The sequence below is a fragment of the Pochonia chlamydosporia genome, chromosome 7, assembly GCF_001653235.2.
Source record: "Pochonia chlamydosporia 170 chromosome 7, whole genome shotgun sequence".
Taxonomy (NCBI): domain Eukaryota; kingdom Fungi; phylum Ascomycota; class Sordariomycetes; order Hypocreales; family Clavicipitaceae; genus Pochonia; species Pochonia chlamydosporia.
Genome location: NC_035796.1, coordinates 2,142,335 through 2,161,081, shown reverse-complemented (window position 1 = coordinate 2,161,081; position 18,747 = coordinate 2,142,335). Strand labels below are relative to the sequence as shown.

At 50.6% G+C, this 18,747-nt stretch overlaps 8 protein-coding genes across 8 annotated transcripts; 3 read left to right on the top strand and 5 right to left on the bottom strand.

Moving 5' to 3' along the window:
• Positions 1–417: 417 nt before the first annotated feature.
• On the bottom strand, positions 418–1,595 carry VFPPC_09529 (NmrA family protein; the record flags this gene model as incomplete). The annotated part of the gene is made up of 4 exons (XM_018288050.1): positions 418–674; positions 727–1,056; positions 1,112–1,265; positions 1,341–1,595. The coding sequence occupies 4 exons, from the start codon at positions 1,593–1,595 to the stop codon at positions 418–420; spliced, it is 996 nt and encodes a 331-aa protein (XP_018139435.1).
• A 1,496-nt stretch (positions 1,596–3,091) lies between these two features.
• VFPPC_09530 (hypothetical protein) lies at positions 3,092–5,141 on the top strand (the record flags this gene model as incomplete). The annotated part of the gene is made up of 4 exons (XM_018288051.1): positions 3,092–3,124; positions 3,194–3,281; positions 3,387–3,498; positions 3,554–5,141. The coding sequence occupies 4 exons, from the start codon at positions 3,092–3,094 to the stop codon at positions 5,139–5,141; spliced, it is 1,821 nt and encodes a 606-aa protein (XP_018139436.1).
• Positions 5,142–6,436: 1,295 nt separating this feature from the next.
• VFPPC_09531 (cerato-platanin domain-containing protein) lies at positions 6,437–6,894 on the top strand (the record flags this gene model as incomplete). The annotated part of the gene is made up of 2 exons (XM_018288052.1): positions 6,437–6,497; positions 6,545–6,894. 2 exons carry the CDS (start codon positions 6,437–6,439, stop codon positions 6,892–6,894), a joined length of 411 nt encoding a protein of 136 aa, XP_018139437.1.
• Positions 6,895–7,081: 187 nt separating this feature from the next.
• VFPPC_14618 (hypothetical protein) lies at positions 7,082–7,861 on the bottom strand (the record flags this gene model as incomplete). The annotated part of the gene is made up of 1 exon (XM_018292386.1): positions 7,082–7,861. The coding sequence occupies one exon, from the start codon at positions 7,859–7,861 to the stop codon at positions 7,082–7,084; it is 780 nt and encodes a 259-aa protein (XP_018139438.1).
• A 510-nt stretch (positions 7,862–8,371) lies between these two features.
• On the bottom strand, positions 8,372–11,053 carry VFPPC_09532 (fungal transcriptional regulatory protein; the record flags this gene model as incomplete). Its single annotated transcript, XM_018288053.1, has 5 exons — positions 8,372–9,636; positions 9,707–10,393; positions 10,456–10,544; positions 10,615–10,754; positions 10,928–11,053. The coding sequence occupies 5 exons, from the start codon at positions 11,051–11,053 to the stop codon at positions 8,372–8,374; spliced, it is 2,307 nt and encodes a 768-aa protein (XP_018139439.1).
• A 668-nt stretch (positions 11,054–11,721) lies between these two features.
• Positions 11,722–13,762, top strand: VFPPC_09533 (MFS monosaccharide transporter; the record flags this gene model as incomplete). The annotated part of the gene is made up of 7 exons (XM_022428661.1): positions 11,722–11,961; positions 12,022–12,184; positions 12,241–12,394; positions 12,454–12,928; positions 12,985–13,299; positions 13,351–13,705; positions 13,758–13,762. The coding sequence occupies 7 exons, from the start codon at positions 11,722–11,724 to the stop codon at positions 13,760–13,762; spliced, it is 1,707 nt and encodes a 568-aa protein (XP_022284150.1).
• A 298-nt stretch (positions 13,763–14,060) lies between these two features.
• Positions 14,061–15,512, bottom strand: VFPPC_14619 (hypothetical protein; the record flags this gene model as incomplete). The annotated part of the gene is made up of 1 exon (XM_018292387.1): positions 14,061–15,512. The coding sequence occupies one exon, from the start codon at positions 15,510–15,512 to the stop codon at positions 14,061–14,063; it is 1,452 nt and encodes a 483-aa protein (XP_018139441.1).
• A 1,299-nt stretch (positions 15,513–16,811) lies between these two features.
• On the bottom strand, positions 16,812–17,940 carry VFPPC_09534 (aflatoxin B1 aldehyde reductase member 2; the record flags this gene model as incomplete). The annotated part of the gene is made up of 2 exons (XM_018288055.1): positions 16,812–17,531; positions 17,605–17,940. The coding sequence occupies 2 exons, from the start codon at positions 17,938–17,940 to the stop codon at positions 16,812–16,814; spliced, it is 1,056 nt and encodes a 351-aa protein (XP_018139442.1).
• Between the last annotated feature and the right edge of the window lie 807 nt (positions 17,941–18,747).

Sequence of the window (18,747 nt, the reverse complement as noted above, 5' to 3'; positions counted from 1 at the left end):
GGAAATACACAAATTCTCGTTGGTTACACAATCTAGATTCCTGGGGCGGTTACGGGGTAGATGATGTGTCTTATTTTTTCGAATCCAATCTAGACTGTCAACTTCTTTTCGTCCCCTTTTTTCGTCATTGCTAGAGATCGGACATTCTGGGTCCTGCCATTCAGACCAGAGGAAAATACATGTACGAGAGAATTGCAATTGTTCAAACTTGAATGAAACAATCTAGGCTTCCAATATCTCACATATCATTACTGTCAATCAATCTTCCATTTGTGAACCAATTCCGTCCGTTCGCGTCCACCAACTATCACAAGGCATTATCCAAGCATAAAGTCAAGCACGCTCAGTTCCGACCGAGGTTTCAACCATCTCATGGCACAATTCATCCAACATCATGCCCAATGCTCATTCCTCACATCATGCAGATAGAACCTTCTTGGCGAACTGGTCAACAGTCGTAAGCTTGCCGTCTTCTGCTCCAAGGCCCTTGGCTGCCGCAGCGTCCGCCTTCAACTTCCTGGAGAGGGTAATGTCACTGGGAACACCAAAGTAATGGCCGCCAGTATAGTTGACAAAGCCAAACAGGTTCTTGACGGTCTCAACCTCAGGGTCTCCGTACGTCTCAAATGTTTTCCAGTCCTTGATTTCGTTGAAGCGGGACTTCTTGCCAGTTGCTATTATCTTGTTAGTCTGTACCACCAAGTGCTATGACGGGATATTACGAACCTTTCTCAACTGCAGCAGCAAGCTCTACAGGAGTGGCAAGCTGGCTGATACTCTGAACAAATTGCCCGTTGTACGCCTCTGGGTTAAGAAGAACACCGTGGACAATGTCGCCATAGTCATCTGCAATCGAGATGAACGGGATGGTGTTGTCTCCGCCCCAGTTGGGCATTGACAGAGTGAGATAGCCCTCCTCATCTTCAGTGTAGGGGAGACCTCCAAGGAGGCCAGTGAACTCGGGGTTGAAGTGGTTCTCAAGGTACCAACCAGTGCCGACGTTGACGGCACTCTTAAAGCCCTTGGACTTGGCGTATTCAGCAATGGCATACTTCTCTGTACGGAGGTCAGAATGTGCTTCTCATCCTAGAGGGTCAAGGCTTTTACATACCATCCATTCCCTCGCTGACAATGGCTCCGTTCGTGATCTTGGCGGGAGATGATGTGCCACTATAGAGTAAAACTTCCGCACCTGCCTCAAAGGCTGCATCTACGACCTCCTTGCCATGGTCGCTTTCAGAGATACCCCCTGGTTGATGGAAAATCTTTTTGAATTTGTTAGAAATTCATGTTTATGTGTTCATATAAATGGGTACCATTCTGCTTGTGCTTATACCTACAGGGTCGGGAGAGTTGGTGTTGAGAAAGACGGCCCAGGTTCCCTTGAACGCTGCGACCATCTGCTCTTTTACCAGGCCATCGGCCTTGACAATTTCAACTCCGCGAGCAGCAAGAGCCTTGGCCTTGTCAGAGTCTGGGTTTCTGGTGATACCTCGAATCTTGAAGTTGCCAGACTTGTTTCCGAGAAGGGAGTTGACCACACTTCCACCCTGGTTGCCAGTGGCACCGTAAACAGTGATGATCTTGGGAGACATTATGAAGCTGGGAGACAGGCTGTTAGGTAGAAGTTGAGCGTTGCTTGCTGTCAAGAGAAGAAAGAGTATGATGTCTGTTGTAATTGGAGTTTGTTGTAGAAGCTTTGATGAATGAGTTGATGTTCTGATCTTCAAAAACCATCATCATCGTCTGGCATCTTCGCCGTCTTTTATACATTGTCATTCTCATGGCGGCAGCAGGCTGCCAGCAGCGCATTCATCGTATTCCGTTCAACTTTTCGAACATGCCGCGCAAGAGTGAAGTAATCAGCCAAATCTCAACGCAGCCGACTTCTCGCAAAGCTGTCAGTTTCAGATGCATGGCATTATGCAACCCCGCTGTTCGTGACTGACACCTTTCCTGGAGTTTATTCAGCCACATGCACGTTTATTCGTAGACCTCCACCAGGCGACAACCGATTGAGTGCAATTTGGCTGTGTCGCCATTTTCTAATCATCAAAAGAGACGCGAGTGCCAGGGCGACTATACCCTTTTGGGTTGCAGCTGAAGACTGTCACAGCCAGGATGTTGCGTGGACGGACTATTTCGCGATTATTAATTCCACGCAACAACAGGTGCCACTACAGCCACAAATCGTCAGCCTTACTCTTAACCCATGTCGACGGATATCTGACCCGTCGGTCAGGATCGTGTCAAGAGGAAAAAGAAGCATAATTGAGCCACCTAATAGTGTTTTGCGATGACTCTTCGGTGTAAACCGGGCTGGCAGCCACATGCGGACGTTGGCCTAGGCGATTTCCGTGACACGAATGGGACGTCCAAGCTGGAGGTGCCTGTTGGGCATATCGACTTTCTTTGACTCAAAAATCTGAGCGGGATTTCAAGGTGGTGTTTGGTCTTCCCGGTGAAGTGGAAGGCGCATTGCTCCAGCATTTCATGTTTTCATAATTGGCCAAGTGGCAGGAGCCATCTGCCTCATACCTGCCAAGTTGATCAGCGACGAAGTATGATGACGGTGTTATGCTGCAGCATTCTGGATTGAAAGGCCATGCAACAATCAATGTCTTCCAGAAGGGTTTGAAGGCAATCATGGAATATGTACAAGCCACGCCAAACTGTCTTGCTGAAAACACCATTCAGGACAGCATGAGGCTTTGCTCCGGCCCTTTTGTTGATGAGGCCAGACTTCGGTAAAAGTGATGTTGTCAAGTTGGTAAGCACTCGAAACAGACACGGATTATGTTTGGTGCAGTCAATTGCTATGCTCCTACCAAACATTGAACGGCTGACAGCAAGAACACTGCAGACCGCCCAACAGCTGTCAGGCGAAAGTTGCCAGCTGCCACTACTGCGTTTATTATCACGAGCCTAGAGCCTTTCATTATATCCTGTCTTTTCAATTCTTTCTCGCTTCTTCACTCCTTTCTCTCCTAGCCATCTGATCGAGTCGAATTTTGCCTTCTATCAACACCTCGTCAAATCCAGCTCATGCTGAATCTTCACACAAACGCAACTTGCATCACGGAGTGCAAGAATGGATACGGTGGCTGTTCAAATGGCCTGTATGGTAAGCTTGCGATTATTTTTGCATTCTGTTAGACGTCTTTGCTCTGCCAATACTCACCCCTTCAAACAGGCCGATCTGGGACGTCAACGTCAAGATGAACTTCCCTTGAGTAACAAGGAACGGAAAGGCCCGTCTTTCGCACCAAGCAAGAGAAATGGTACGGGCCATATTGCTCCAGCGTTGAAGCAGGGATTGGAAACAAAATGGCAAGGCAAGTTCAGTCTCGTCAGCTGTGCATTTTAGGGCCTAACCAGAGTTGCAGTCCACATTGAAGATGAGGAATCGGAACAGATGAGAGGTCTCAGCGTTCAGGATAGTCGGCCCTGGGCCAAAAAGATTACCCAAGATTTTATCAACCTCCATCAACGGGATTCGTAAGATACAAAAGGCCAACATCGTGCTTGTCCATAACTAACGGTAGAAACGCAGTGCACCGCCATGCATTCGGCAAGAATCTCGAGGACATAAACGAGCCAAGAGGAATGATCCCAATAATATACCCATCTCTAGCCTTGGCGGTCTCATACCTGCTGGTGGAGCAGTGAAGAACTTCACATCGTCCAAGCAGAGCGCGATAACGCCAAGTACCAGCAACACGAGCCAGCGTTCACAGTTAGGTGGCAGTGTTAACAGTTTGCAGAAACCCTTGTCAGAACACAATACTTCAATGATCTCTGCGACTTCCATCAAACCAAACAATGGAGCTCAGTCTTCTGGCGGTTCATCAGCTGCATCACAGCACGCTACGGTGAATCTTGCTATCCGGTCCAAACCAAAGCAGGCGGAAGATGTTGTGGTTCTACAAGGCATTTGCAAGCTGCTGAATCCCCAGAACCGATCCGTCCTCTTTGCAGTCACATATGCGGTCAAGCTCAGAAACGATACAGAGAATGGATACCTCTGCCTTTCTGCTCCAGAAAAAGGGGACAAAGTTCATAACGTCCTGGACCTAACGGCGCCCGACAGAAAAGATGACTGCTGTCGGGTTTGCTCAAAGTCGACGGCAAATGGCTTTGCGTATATCCTGCAATTTGCCAATACTTCCGACGCTCACAAATTTAAGGTTTATCTCGAAAGTCTTCAACAGGCTGCGGCCCGCGATGCCGTTCCAGAGGAAAGCCAGAACAAGGTTGATATAGCGTCAGCTCAAACGACGCAAGAATCAAGGGCGTCAGGCACCTCTCCAGCTCCAGCTCTGAATAGGTCTGCAACCGACAATTCTCCCTCTACCGTTGAAACACCTGCCAAGCAGACCAGCCCTGCGGCAGCTGCCGGTACTACGAAACTTGTGGACATTGATTCTCCTCCCCAAAATGCACCAGGGGAAAGGGAACTTATCATTGAAGACGCAGCTGAGAAGCTAGTTAAGCTCATTGACCAAATTCTTCCCGAGGCAGCCAAGGCCGGGATACTCGTGTCGGATGACACAGTCGCCGACATCGAGGATACCACAATTGAAGATTGGCTAGACAGAGGCTTTCTCCAATGTGAGACAGATGATATGAAAGCAGACCTACTCAACCTCCTCCGCATTCTCGTGCGTCTCAAGCGCAAGGCGGAGTCTCGAAAACGGGTACTGCCGGCTAGTAACTCTCTTCAGGAATATGACAATAAGCCTCATTCAGATCGCATTACTTATACTGCACCGGAACTCGTCAAGATAGCTAGCTCTCAGGATGCTCGGGCAACGAACAAGCCGGACACACCACGCATCGTGTATACTACTGCAGAGATTGAGAGCGTTGCAGCCAGCAGGGCGATTCCCCAGGCGGCTGTTGATGCCAACCTCATCACACCACGTCGAACTTCTACGATCCGTGGCTGTTCTACAGAAGATGCCATGGCAGATATTTCGAAACACAAGGACTGGCTAAGCGGAAAGCCATATCAAGTTGCGACTCCGCCAGAGTCAGCGGGAAAGTTGAGCAATGTCGAGGCAAAGCCTATGACAAAACTAATGGCTGATGCATCACCTCAGTCATCTTTGTCTCCTGGAGGTTTGGCAACATCACGATAGGCTCGTGGTTAAGAGAATTTCTGGGGCATTTTGTTTTAAAGTTTCCACATACTATATGAGAAAGTCTAGCCTCGAATATAGCTAGGTACTTTGGAATCATCTTGGGCGATCTGCGACTCCAACGGGTAGCAGTCTGAGGTTAAGTAAATAGGCAACATTCAAGTTACATCATCTTCTCCTTTTGCAGTTTCCTGGCGTCCTATCCTTGGCGTGGTCGAAAGCTTCATGGCCGCACTGCAGTAGTACAGCGATGTGTCTCTCTGCGATTGGGTTTCCTCGCCAAGCAAACTTTACACCGTGGATGCTGGTCTTTACTGGACGGTCCGACTTTAATATCGTCAGATATTTTCTGTAAGTGTATATTGCTATTGCTCCTCTTGTAATTCATTCGGTCTTGTGTTTTCACATAATCCCTGTTCGGTACTAGACTGCCCAGAAACTGGGGACCGTCTCGCTGCATGAAAGTCGCATCGCCATGGTTACCAAGCGGCTCGAGCGGGCAGATATCCATATATAGACACGAAGTTTGTGCGTACTGCAAACTACAAAATCCGGCGATATGGATACTTGGGCATGCATGACTATGCTACCCAAGGTAACCAACCCCGTGACAAATTGGTGTTGCCTACAGAATAGACGGCGCCATTTACACGAACTTCCATGTCGATCCCTGTCTCATGCGGCACAACACGCCCCCATTCACAGCCCGCGTGGCCCAAGCGAAACGTGAGCACACGGCAGGGAAAAGCTACAGGGATACCGGCAGTAAAAAAAAATAAAAATACGAAGGATTATGCCGCTTGCCGAGCTGCATCGGAGCCTTTTCATGTCCGTTTGTTTCTCCGCTAAAAAAACACAAGACACCACTCATGTTGTGCAACGGGACATGTAGTCTTAGAATGCACAGCCGTTTTCTGCCAATTGGTCCTGCTGCCCACTCCACTTGAGTGTTTGGCTGGCTGTTGATGATGGGCTCGGACCGAACGCTGGAAAGAATACGATGTTGGCCTGAGATCGGCCCGTGGATGTTCGCGACTTGCGCCTCTTCTGGGGGATGGGGAGGTTTGCTATGGGTCGGGTTTTCTATATTGGTTATGCGTGGGGAGGGAACAGGTCATTTTTAACGCATGATAGCGTAATGATGGGGTCGGGAGCTCGTGATTGTTGTTTTTTGGAGTTTTGTTGTCTTGGTTGGGGGATTTTGTATAAAAGGTGGTTGTGGCGTCGCTTTGGTGATTCTTCATGCACTTGACTTCTCTATACTCATCCTCACAACTACCATTCAAGACTTCAAAATGCAGTTCTCTAGTGTGCTTTGCGCCGCCATCGTGGCTTATACTGCTTCGGCGGACACAGGTACGGCTGACGGTTTTGTTTGGACTTCAAATGCTAACTGGGAACAGTGAAGTGGGATAGCGGTTACGACCTGGCAGATCGGTCCATGGCAGATGTGTCCTGCTCTGACGGCAAATACGGACTTTTGCCCAAGTACAAGACTCAGGGTAAACTGCCCAACTTCCCGAACATTGGTGGCGCGGCAGCCATTTCGGGCTGGGGCTCGCCAAACTGCGGCAGTTGCTGGAGATTGGATTACGAGGGACATAGCGTCAAGATTCTGGCTATTGATCATGCGGGTGAGGGTTTCGTCATTGGGCTGACTGCTATGAATGCACTTACGAATGGACGGGCTCAAGAGCTTGGTCATGTTGATGCTAAAGTCTCACCATTGACCCCCAAGGACTGTGGGCTGTAAATTTGGCTGATATGCATTGGGTATAGAGTTGGTTCTCGTTATTAAAGTTCTGCATACATAATGGATAGTAATACATGAGCCTTGCAGCGTTCGTCAAACAGCTAGAGTCTGGGTTGCGCCGAATGAAGAGAAACCCCTATTGCGTGACTTCTAAAGTCATCGACTAAAATCGAATGTCGAAGAAGGTTCAGTGATGAGCGGACAACTTACGCCTTCTGAGAGAATATCGACATGGTTCGAGGTTCGTATTCGACGTGTCCGTTTTTCCTTCGACGATACTATTCGTCGCGTCATTTCGGGAATCTACCTCCTCACCAAACAATTCCAAAGCAACACAATCGGCCGCGTCTTTTCTTGCCAGGCCATGATAGGCGGCCGCTTCCTTAAACTTGAGCGGATCCTTCAAGGGTTTTTTGAGAAATAGCATACATTCCATTGCCTCAACATGCGAGGCAAACTCATCAAAGTCCCATCCAGTGGCGAAATTAGCCATCGGAACTCTCACACCGACTGATCTCACAATTGCAGATTTAAAGGCCTTCTTTTTGAACAAGGGCTCGACCAGCGACAAAAACTCGCGAAACAGTCGTCTTTGTCCTCTGAATGCATAGCAATGTGTTTCTGCGTCGTAGCCTGCAAAATTGCCTGCGTCGGTCAGGGAGAACGGCGCGGACAGTCTCTCAATGGTGAAGTCGTGATCACAGTTGCACGGTATGCGATTGCTGTGATAGACGCGAATGTCCGCAGAACCAATGATGTCGAGATTTGGAGGAGTGTACATCTCTAAAGTGCACAGGGCGAGTTGTAGGTTGATATATGACTCCCACCGCTCGTTGAGCTCTCTTTCGTCAGTCCGGCGAAATGCATCTCGGACTTGCTCTAACGTCGGTTTGTCGATTTTCTTGATGCCCTGCTTTTCTAAGCGAGACTTTACGTTGTCTAAAAGAGTCTCTAAGTTTTCCACCATGGTGGTTAGTGAGATGAGGGCCGGATGTGTAGTATCTGTGGTAAGAGTTGTTGATGTGAACTTATGAGCATGGCATGGCAGATAAATGATGATAAGAGAGGTCTCTGGCAAACAAAAGCTGCAAGGTTGAAGATAGAGATGGACCTGATGTTATATTTGCCATTTTGACGTGAACCTTCCTGAATCACTGGAGTCATGGGAAAGGCAGCTGACAGCTGGTGGCACCTGCCAGGTATAAGTTGGACAGCTGTTCACTGTGGCGACGAACGAACTGACTTCAGGTGTAAATGTTGTACGGACAAAACCCTCGAGCGATTCTAACTTCACTTGTCTTCATTGCTAATCGAGAGCATTTCGTCCCTGGTAGCAACAAAGAACCGGTGGTGCCTGATGCATGATCATAGGCTGTTGCAGTTTCCTCCAACATCATGGGACCAGCAGGCAAACATTTCTACAAGCTATTCGAGCAAACAGGTGGCTCGCAGAAGATTCGGCAGCGGCAATGAATGCCTAGGATCCTCTGACGTCTCTCACCACCGTCTCAAGAACCTCTTTATATCGCAGCAGATCCGGGGACTCTCCAGCCCAGAAATCGAACTGACACAGGACCTTTGCAATCTTACCCCCGATCGGGGCGCCAGCTCCTGTCCAATAGTCCGACGAAGGATGACCTCCCCAGAGCGTCTCTGTTCCTCCTGGGATCCAAGCCGCATTGCCGCTCTTCACTACTGCAAGCAGTATGAGGGCTGCGCACATGATGCTGCGAAGGTCATACCATAAACCGTGATGACGATGGCCACGAGCACGAACATCAATCGTTTTAATAAGGCATTCTATGCCCGACGATATAAGAGAGTGAAGGACGGCAAGATCTTCAGTGTTCAGAGGAGATGACCCAGGAACACTGGCTGAGCCGGGGCTGGCTACAAGAGTCGGCGGCGAGAATGGATTCAGCAGACTGCTAATTCGAGGCTGTTGTCCAGTGGCCGTCGTGACTCCAGTAGCCTCGGCTGCATGGTCAGAGCCAGCATGAATCAAATAATACAAGAAGGGCTGATATAACCACGTCTGCATCTCAAGGAGACGATTGTCGATGGCCCAGCTGAGTTCTCTGGATACGTGGCTGCCAGCCCCTTTTACGGTTGAGTCGGGTGCTCGAATAATAAATGTGGTCTCATAATGCTGCATGGCCGGAGGAAGATGAGCTGACCAAGAAGATACCTGCGCTTCAAACTCTTGCGCCATACGCAGGAGGGGCTTGATATTCAGCCACGACGATTTTTCTTGTCTGAAAAAGGTGTTGACGATTCGATTGCCAATGCGGCGAAGCGCAATCTCGGTGAGATAATAGTACCAGCTTTCCTCTTCATTGCACAGCCGAACAGCATGCTGCCGTAGTTCAGTGGCTTCGTCAGTGATTAACGGATTCTCACCATACGCCGAGACTGACTGACTTGCACCTTGTTGGTCAGTGCTAACTGGTGATGGAGGCGATGGAAACAGGTCTGGGTATTCTCCAAGACTGATTTCGGATTGTTGAAGCGGTAGTTCAACACGAAACTCGCACTCTGATTTGAAGCAGGACCAGTACAAGCTTTGTTCCAAACGCCGAGACTTACGCTCTGTCGATGTGGATCGTTGATATGAATCACCCAGCACTTCCGTGAAGTTTCCTGACAAGCCATGAGTCATCTTCAAGTACATCTGGCAAAATATCGAGGCATGAAGAAAATAATGCCATGACAGCATCGGCCGCAGAGTATACATGAGATATACTGAGATCGACTTGTTAGTTTCTCTTCCTCTTACGGATATCGAGACTTTCAGGAGTCGTAGTCTACTCACCACCAGCGAAGAAATGGCACTGTGCACCGAGCATTGAGTACTTCAATGATCCTAAACGCCGACAGGCCAACGTGAAGCAACAATCGCCCTGTTGCAGCTCCTTGGCGTACAGTTTCGAGGAAGAAGTGGCCGATACGTTGATTGGGCCTGTCTCACTTACAGGAGAAATTGCCATGGACATGGGGCGGACTGATCTATCAAAGGGCTTCGCCACTGCACCAAGAGCACACGCCATGAGGACTAAACAGGATCTGCCATCCCAACCCACGCCCTGCTCTGCGCATTTCCTCCCATGCTTTACTAAAGCTTCGACATCAAGTATCGGATTCTTGGTGTGAACATTTTGCAGGAATCTATCAATGAGGCCAGGTATTTGTTCCTCCTCGAGGTAACTGAGCCCTGGCGTATTGGTGATGAGATCCCCAGAAGGGCTCGAGCTTGCCCCAGTCGAGAGTGACACGTCGTTATGATCTGGGCTGAACAATCCTCCAATTAAGGAGTTTGCGGGATACTTTTGATCAAAGATGCCCCATTGCAAGACGGTGTCGGCGCTGGCTCTGTGAGGTGGTATCTGAAGAAAATCTCTGGATGCCTCTACAGACGCAGCGCGAGGAACTGTGTGATTAAGTTCGAGGGGGTTCTCAGATACAGTCACGCCAGAGTCTACGCGAGCACGCGGCGGAAGGTCTATTTTATCATTAGCGATCACTGCTTTGCTACACGGCCACACGCACTCCTGACGGACATACCTTGGTTGTGCAATGCATCCTTTACTGTCTCAAATTCTTGACGCAGCTGATCGAAGCGCTCTAGCAGCGTGGCCGTAGCTGTTTCAAGACTATGAGGTCGTTGTTCTTAGCTCTCACCTCAACTCTCGTTTTGAGAACGCTCAGCATCATCGTACTTACCTGAGCTTGTCATTCGCCTCGCCGATATACTCGCATGGTTGACCACTGAGTTTGCATAGGCCACACAGTGGTCGTTTCTTGTCACACTTCACCTTGCGCAACCGACACGGCTGGCAGGCTGCTTGCCGCCTGTTTGTTCCCTGATGTTGAAGTCGAGTTAGTCCTTCGCAAACAACAAGTCGGCCAAAGGTGGCCTCATCACTCCTCTGTCATCACAGACATCTAATGAAAACGGAGAGTGGCTGTCGGAGCATGCATGAACAGGCAATAGTTCATTTGAAAGTAAATGAATTCGATCAAAATGATTACTTACGCCGGACGTTGGGTGATCATTCGTGTCACGCCTTTGACGCTTCGCCGAAGGCTCCCCGAGGTGAGCATCACTTGCAGCGATGGCGACTCCCCGCCTCGTGTTGGATTCTGGGGAATACGGGGTCATTTCGGCGGGGAAGTGAAGGCACAGATCATCGCTTCTTTGAGCGCAGGGAGCATCGAGAAGTTAAAGCATGCAGAGAACCAAACTAACTCAGGTTGTGAACGGGCTGAATTTGACCTGAGTCGTGCCCATACGTGCTCGATTGGAGCGCATACCGGAGAATTCGGCGAGACGCCGATGAGAGACCAGTGGCCTTTCGCATTTGCCGAAAACACAATCCCAGAACCCCCACAGTGGCGTCCATCCGGATCAGGGATCCGACATCCACAAGCAGAAGCGAGGGTGACATGCTTGTGCAATAAATTCCGGTTCTGGCTCGGGGACTGTGTGATGTGTCCCCGAGCGGCGGTGTTTCCCCCGACTTCTGGGTCCAAATGTCGTTATTTCCCCATAATCATCCAACTCGCGGGCGACGGGGCCCCGAACTATCACTTTTTTCTTTGACGCTCGTGAGCAGGCTTCTCCATTCAAGCGGCCCAGTAATTTTATTACCGAGTGGCCCAAGATCATGACGTTTAGCCGAAGGCATTATAAAGGCATCATCTCATCCTTCTCCAGAAGTTGAAATCCAAGGTTACATGCTTGAAAACCTTACATCATCTTGAGTTGTACCCCAGATCATCTTCTTCCATCTAGAGTGCTACTGCTCTCAGGGCCGCATATTACCCATCATGGGGAAACTCAGCGAGTTTGTGGCAAGGCACAATGTTGCCCATAAACTGTATAAGCAATCGCTACTGAACACTGTTTGCGTGGTGGCTGGTATTTCTATCTTCTTCTTTGGTTATGACCAAGGTCTCATGGGCGGCGTGAACACAACACGAAACTATGCAGAATTGATGGGATTTGGCCATTGGGACGAAGAAAAGCAGCTTGTAGTTGTTGATAAACCTCTTCTACAAGGCGGCATTGTAAGTTGATGTTGATGCTTTCGGTATTGGAACAGACAAATAACCTTTTTGCCCTCTTAGGTTGCCGTCTACTATCTTCCCGGTACACTCGTTGGCTGTCTACTTGGTGGATGGTGTGGTGATAAATATGGCCGTATCACAACCATTGGTATTGCCTGCCTGTGGTGCGTTTTCGCCGCCGCTTTACAGTCTGCTTCGATGAATGCAAACTGGATGTTTTGTGGTAAGTGCCGGTAGAGGATCATTGACGCTGAAAGCCGGCGCTGACAATCATTCTAGCTCGTGTACTGAATGGTATTGGAACGGGCATCCTGAACGCCATCACACCTGTTTGGGCCACAGAGACTGCTGCCCACACATCTCGCGGCCAGTTTGTTGCATTCGAATTCACTCTCAACATTTTCGGTGTCGTCGTTGCTTACTGGCTCGAATTGTGAGTCTTGTCCTCCTACGCACATTCATCCACGTCGGCGGAAACTAACAATACGATAGCGGCACGTCCAAGTACAAGGACCCCAATTCGTCATTCATCTGGAGATTCCCCGTAGCTTTCCAGATTGTCCCACTAATCCTCCTTTTCTGCATCATTTGGTTCATGCCCGAATCGCCCCGCTGGCTCGTCAAGATGGGTCGCGAGGACGAAGCCCGTTTCATTCTGCAGCGTCTGAGAGGGAGCGAAGGCGAAGAAGGCAAGGCAGCCGAGGCGGAGCTGCAGGATATCATCAACATCCGTAACCTAGAGGAGGAGACGTCAAACCAGCAAAGTTATCTGCACATGCTCTTTGGTATCGGATCAGGCAAGTTGCACACGGGCCGTCGTGTACAACTCGTCATCTGGCTTCAGATCCTTCAGGAGTGGATTGGTATCGCCGGTATCACAATCTACGGCCCTCAGATTTTCACCATTGCCGGCATCAACGCCTCGGACCGTCTTTGGGTCAGCGGCATCAACAACATCACATACATGGTACGTACAACACCAGCACTAAGACAAACCCCCGTGGCTAACCTGACGAATTACAGTTCGCCACCCTGATCTGCGTCTTCACACTCGACAGAATTGGTCGTCGATGGACACTATACTGGGGTTCTGTCGGCCAAGGTATATGCATGTTTGTCGCCGGAGGACTCGCCCGCGCAACCATCAACGCCGATGACAGCAATCGAGCACAAATCGGCGGCGCAGCCACATTCTTCGTGTTCCTCTACACTGCCATCTTTGGCGCAACATGGCTCACCGTCCCATGGCTCTATCCCGCCGAAATCTTCCCTCTGCAAGTCCGTGCCAAAGGTAACGCCTGGGGCGTTGTAGGCTGGTCCATCGGCAACGGCTGGTGTGTACGTATATTCCCGTTCCCTTTACAAAGATGTCACACTAACAAGAAATAGGTGCTTCTCCTGCCCACTATCTTCGACCGCCTCAACGAAAAGACGCTCTACATCTTTGGCGGCGTCAACGTCGCGACCATCTTCATCGTCTGGGCGCTGTACCCTGAATCCAACCAGCGCACCCTTGAGGAGATGGACCTCGTGTTCGCTAGCGACAGCATCTGGACGTGGGAGGCAGAGAAGAACTTTGCCAGACTCAAGGCTGAGAACCCGCAGCTCGTGCAGGCTGCCAAGGCGGGACACGGGGAGGTCGATCCTGAGAAAGGCGTTGATTCCAGAAAGGCTAGCCTTGTGACTGGGCGTAGGGCAAGTCTTGTGCCGAGAGGTGGTGAGAATGAGAATGGTGCGTCAAAGGGTACGTCGGATAATGACAAGTCGAGCGTTTCTCATGTCTGATGGGTATGTAGATTGATGGAGTTACGATTTGGACGGTGAGGATTATTTAGTTTTGGTGTGGGCATGTCTATCCGTCTCACTTTCATTTACAAGCTGTCTGTCTGTATGACGAGAGCATAATGCCTAGAGCTTGTATCAAATACATTGGAACAAATGTCGGTTAACCGACTCTTCTGCCTTTATATCCACATTCATCCACCGTCTATCAGCATCGCCCAACATGGTACCTCAAAACACACACAATACCATGACAAATCTAAAGCAATATCCAATCCAAAAACTCCATTCATCCATGCAGCCCGCACACAACACCCTTAATCGTCATCACTATCGCTATTCATATCCGACTCCTCATCATCCGTCAAATCTACGGCCAACTTATGCGCCTCATGCTCCATCATCTCCCGGTAGGTACTCCAGCTCAGAGCCCCGAACGCCACGATAATCATGCTCCCGCCCACAATGGCCGCCCAGCTCAACGGCTGGCCCGTCAAGAACCAATCCGCAATAGCGACGATGAAAATGGTCAACAGGGCTGCGACGCTCGACAAGACAGGCGAGGTTAGCGATATGAGAACCAAGAAGCAGCCGCTGAAAATGGCGTTGGAAAACACAGCAATGAGGATGAGCCAGCATGTTGACGCGCTGGGGATTTCGAAGCGCTCAATGTTGAGCCAGTGCAGGAAGGGGAGCGGGATCCATAGCACGGTGAGGGTGAAGAAGCCGATGCAGCTGCCGAATACGTTGGCGAAGATGGTGCCGCGGACGGCGGATACACCCTCGGGCGGACAGGCATAGCGCTTGTAGAGGACTTCGTAGAGGCCGTAGAGGACGGAGCCGACGCCGATGATGAGGTTGCCTGCAAAGCGGGAGCCTGCGCCGGGGTCGGAGGGCCCAGAGGCGGAGGAGGTGGCTTCGTCGGGGGAGCCTGTGTCGCCGTAGGCTACTACCAGGACTCCGAGGATGGCGATGAGGACGGCGATGGATTTGTCCATGCGGAGGGGTTCTTTGAGGATGGGCACGGAGAAGGCGTATGCGAAGAAGGCGCTGCAATTGTAGATGGCCGTTAGGTCGGAGGGGGTTGTGAGACTGACGGCAATGTACCAGCTTAGTCCGGCGACTGTCAAAGCTGAGGTGATGTATATCGTCATTCGGGCGAGGTACATGACTGGCCTTCCACGTCGGGCAACCGACGGTGTGGTGACGACGTTGATGGTCTGCAATTCAATCATGGTGACGGTCGAGAGGACCACTTGCAGGTGTTTCCGCCAGAATTGGTCCCAGGGTTCGTGACGTTTCTGCAGTCGCAAAACTAGAATCGTACACGGCCACAAGACGATCCACGAACTGTGCGTCAAGAACATCATGCAGTACGCCTTGCCCCAAGCCAAATCGTGCTGGATATAGGCAGACAGCTCGGTTTGCACGCAAAAGGCCACGAGCGAAATGGACAAGAAGAAGGCAGCGAAGAGGTATTTCTTGCGGGCGGAAGCCTTGGCGGCTTGGAGGGCGCTCGTGGGATTGCGGGAATGCATCGTGGACTGCCGGCTGAAGGGGGCGTGATGGGCAGCGGACGCCGTCATGGGCTCATGCGGACCGGCTTCGGTGTCGTCTGTATTGGGGGTGAGTCGTGCCGTTGGAGACGAAGCGCCCGAGTGAGAGGACCGTTTGGAGTCCATGTCGTTCATGTGGTCGTCGGCTTTGAAGAGGAGAGGCGTGCCGGAGCGTCCTCCACGGTGGAGGGTCGGTCGACGGTCGTTATCCATGGTGTTGAAACGGAACAAAGGGCACTGACGGCCAGGGCAATTGCGTTATGACGAGATGAGAAGCATGTAGTATTCCGAATGCATATACACCAACGACACCCTTCCAATATCAATTTTCCAAGAAGAAGAAAAAAGTCGCGGATGCGTGTTCGCAAAGATGGTGTTCCGCGCCGTGGCTGCTCAGGAATGCAAAACCCTCGGAACAAAGGAGACAAGGGGAAACTCTGGCGCAGGGAGTCTCGAACCCATTGAACGCGACACGGTGCCAGAAACCAAACGAGGGCGAACAAGAGGAAAGTTTGGAAAAAGATTCAAGGCAAAGTCGCAGGACGCATGTTCTGTCTGCGCAAGGCAGGGGCTAACAATGTTGATGAAGAATTGTCCGGTGCTGTAGGGACAGGGGAACAATGAAGCCAGGTTGTCGGGTTTTGAGTTCCATGTTGCACCCACACAGCCTGGCCACAGTAAAAGTGACTTGATAAAAATCTGGGGATGAGATTCGACGTCAGACCGTCAGACGGGCCACTGCATGCGGGCTAGCAGCTGCAGTCAACTTGTGTTACTGGCGCATAATTGGTCTGGTGGCTCGTGGGCTGCATGGTTTCGGTACGTACCATCGCTTGTACCCACCAGTCCAGTCAAGTTAGCCGACAGCGACGCTGTTGACAGGGACTGGGCCTGTAATGTTGGGGCACTGGCGGGTCACTTGGGTGTTCAATGGCCATTGTTCGTATTTCATCACCATCAAATTTGACCAACTGGAGGGCCCAGCCTTCTTTGGCAATAGCCGGCATCGGCTTCTTGTCTGTCAGTTTTGTGTCTGGTCTGAATGAACCAGCCTGGACGACTAACAACACTCTGAGAAATAAATGTGTGGCGTGCTGCTGTGGGTTTGCCTGTACCTGACCTGATGAGACAACCAGTTGACCACATTCAACATCATTGATTACTTCAAGCTCTGACGGGCGGCTGGGCTGGACTCTCCTTATCACCAATGCTGCCACTCAACCCAACCGGCTCATCAGTCACCTGCACTAAACACGCCAGGTTTATTTTTCTGTAAAAGCTGTCACGTTCACCGTGTGCTAGTTGGGCCATCTTCTCATATATCATATTCAGCCTGACGCCTAATCTCGATCAATCTAGGCACCACGAACGCAACACTACCACTCGCACATGCACCTGTCACCTGAACGGGCACACCATCAGCCACGCATCCCTAATAAGTGCTAGGCCACACGCTTTCTTGCTTGCTTTTGCTTCCTTCAATCTTCACACTGCGTCGCCGGCTTTCTACGTCTACTTCGCCCCAGGCCCAAACAGCACTTGCTTGGGGTCATAGCCATAGTCCAGGTCACCGTGCCAGTAATTTGTCGAATCAGCCTTGGAGACTTGCCATGCCTCATCGAGCGCCTTCACGACTTCCTCTGGCAGTGGTCCCTTCTCCAGGTTGTTCAGGTTATCCTCAAGCTGCGCAACACTCGATACACCAATGAGAATGCCATCGTTGCCATCCTTGATCTTGAGCTTGGAGTGGTGCACGACCCATCTGAGCGCCGTCTCAATCATGGTCAAGTTGTGCTTTTCAACAGCCCCTTCTACCAGCTGAATCGCCTTGAATGTGCTCTCGCGGAAGTATCGCTTTCGGTAGTTGGCACCCTGCTCCGAGCTGACATCTGAGAACCGACCGCTTTCCGGGACCATGTCTTGCGACTTGATCTTGCCTGAGAAAAGACCACCGGCAAGAGGGTTGTACACCACAATGTCGAGGCCGTAGCGGCGGCAGGCAGTAAACAGCTCCGCCTCGATATTGCGAGTGATGCAGTTGTACATGCCCTGGAAGATACTGGGGCGAACCCAATTGTTATACTTGCAAATCATCATTACCTCGGCCACCTCGTACGCGGTGAAGTTACTGATACCCAGACGGACAAACTTTCCCGCCTTGTGCAATTTATCCATGGCTTCGAGCGTCTCCTGGAACGGTGTGCCACGGTCGGGCTTGTGTAGGTAGAGAATCTAATACGGCCAGCCTCGTCAGTTTTCGACTCGCCTTCACAACTTGGAGAGCGAGGTGCTCATCACCACTTACATCTACACAATCGGTACCCAACTCCTTTAGACTCGTCTCCACTGAAGCAACCACCTTTTCAGCCGTGTTATCTCCGGGTGAATCTGGGTAATGCACCTTGGTGGCCAAGGTCAGTCCCCTCTCCTTCCATTTGGCTTCCCGCGTGAAAGCCTCTTGTTTCGTGCCAACATAGACACGAGCCGTGTCCACCTCGCTATATCCTCTCGCCTGGAATACGTCGAGGGCCTTGTTGAAGGTTTCTACGTCAGTGATTCGAGCTCCATCCTCCGAACTCGGTCCAAAGGTCATGAGGCCCAGGATGATGCGTGGTTTGACGTTTTGAACAACTAGCGGCATCTTGACGGTAGGTCGCCGGTGCAGTGCAGTATTGTTAAAGGTTTGGTATTTCGTATTCTATCTGACTGCTTAGAAGTAGTCGGGAAGCGCGGATTGTGGCGACCTTTGCAGAAGCTATGGTGGTCCAAGTTGATAAAAGTTTGGTGCGCGAGATGCCAGATTTATAATTGTAGTGCGGGGACAACTTTTGGTGACGCCCTCCAAAACAACCAGACCAGACATCTCAAATGCAACATTGAACCCAGCACAGGGAATCGAGCCAGTTGCCAGGTAGCTGTCGATGATGCAAGCCAACAACCAAGCTTGTGAGGTTCCAAAGACTTCGGGGGCTGCATCCTATCTTCTTCAGTGGTTCAACCCCTCATCGTCCCCATTGAATCCCCCACATGGTGTATTCAGCCTCCAGATCCCTTGGCCAAAAACCAGACCAGTCATGTCTGGTCCATCACAGCTGCATCGTCGAGAGCGACTCTGATAAGAGGCAAATTCATCAGCAATTAGGCTCATGCGTTATGCTTCGATCTCGACCTTGACTCATCAGTAATGACCTGCCAATTGCGGCGTAGATCTGGTGTTTCCCTTTTTGTGCGGATTAGCAGCTTCACAACTCTGAAGGAGCAAGGTTTCGTTCAGTTGTATGCGAGATGTTGAATCGTAGGAGAAGAAAGAGAAGTTGGTTACACAGCTTGAGAGCAAAAAGAAGATATGCATGCATGGAAGGCAACAGGCCTCGTTGGTTCCTTCCGCATCGGCGCCGGGCCACGTGCATAACTGGACCTCAAAACATCTGTTCCTCGAAACATTCCA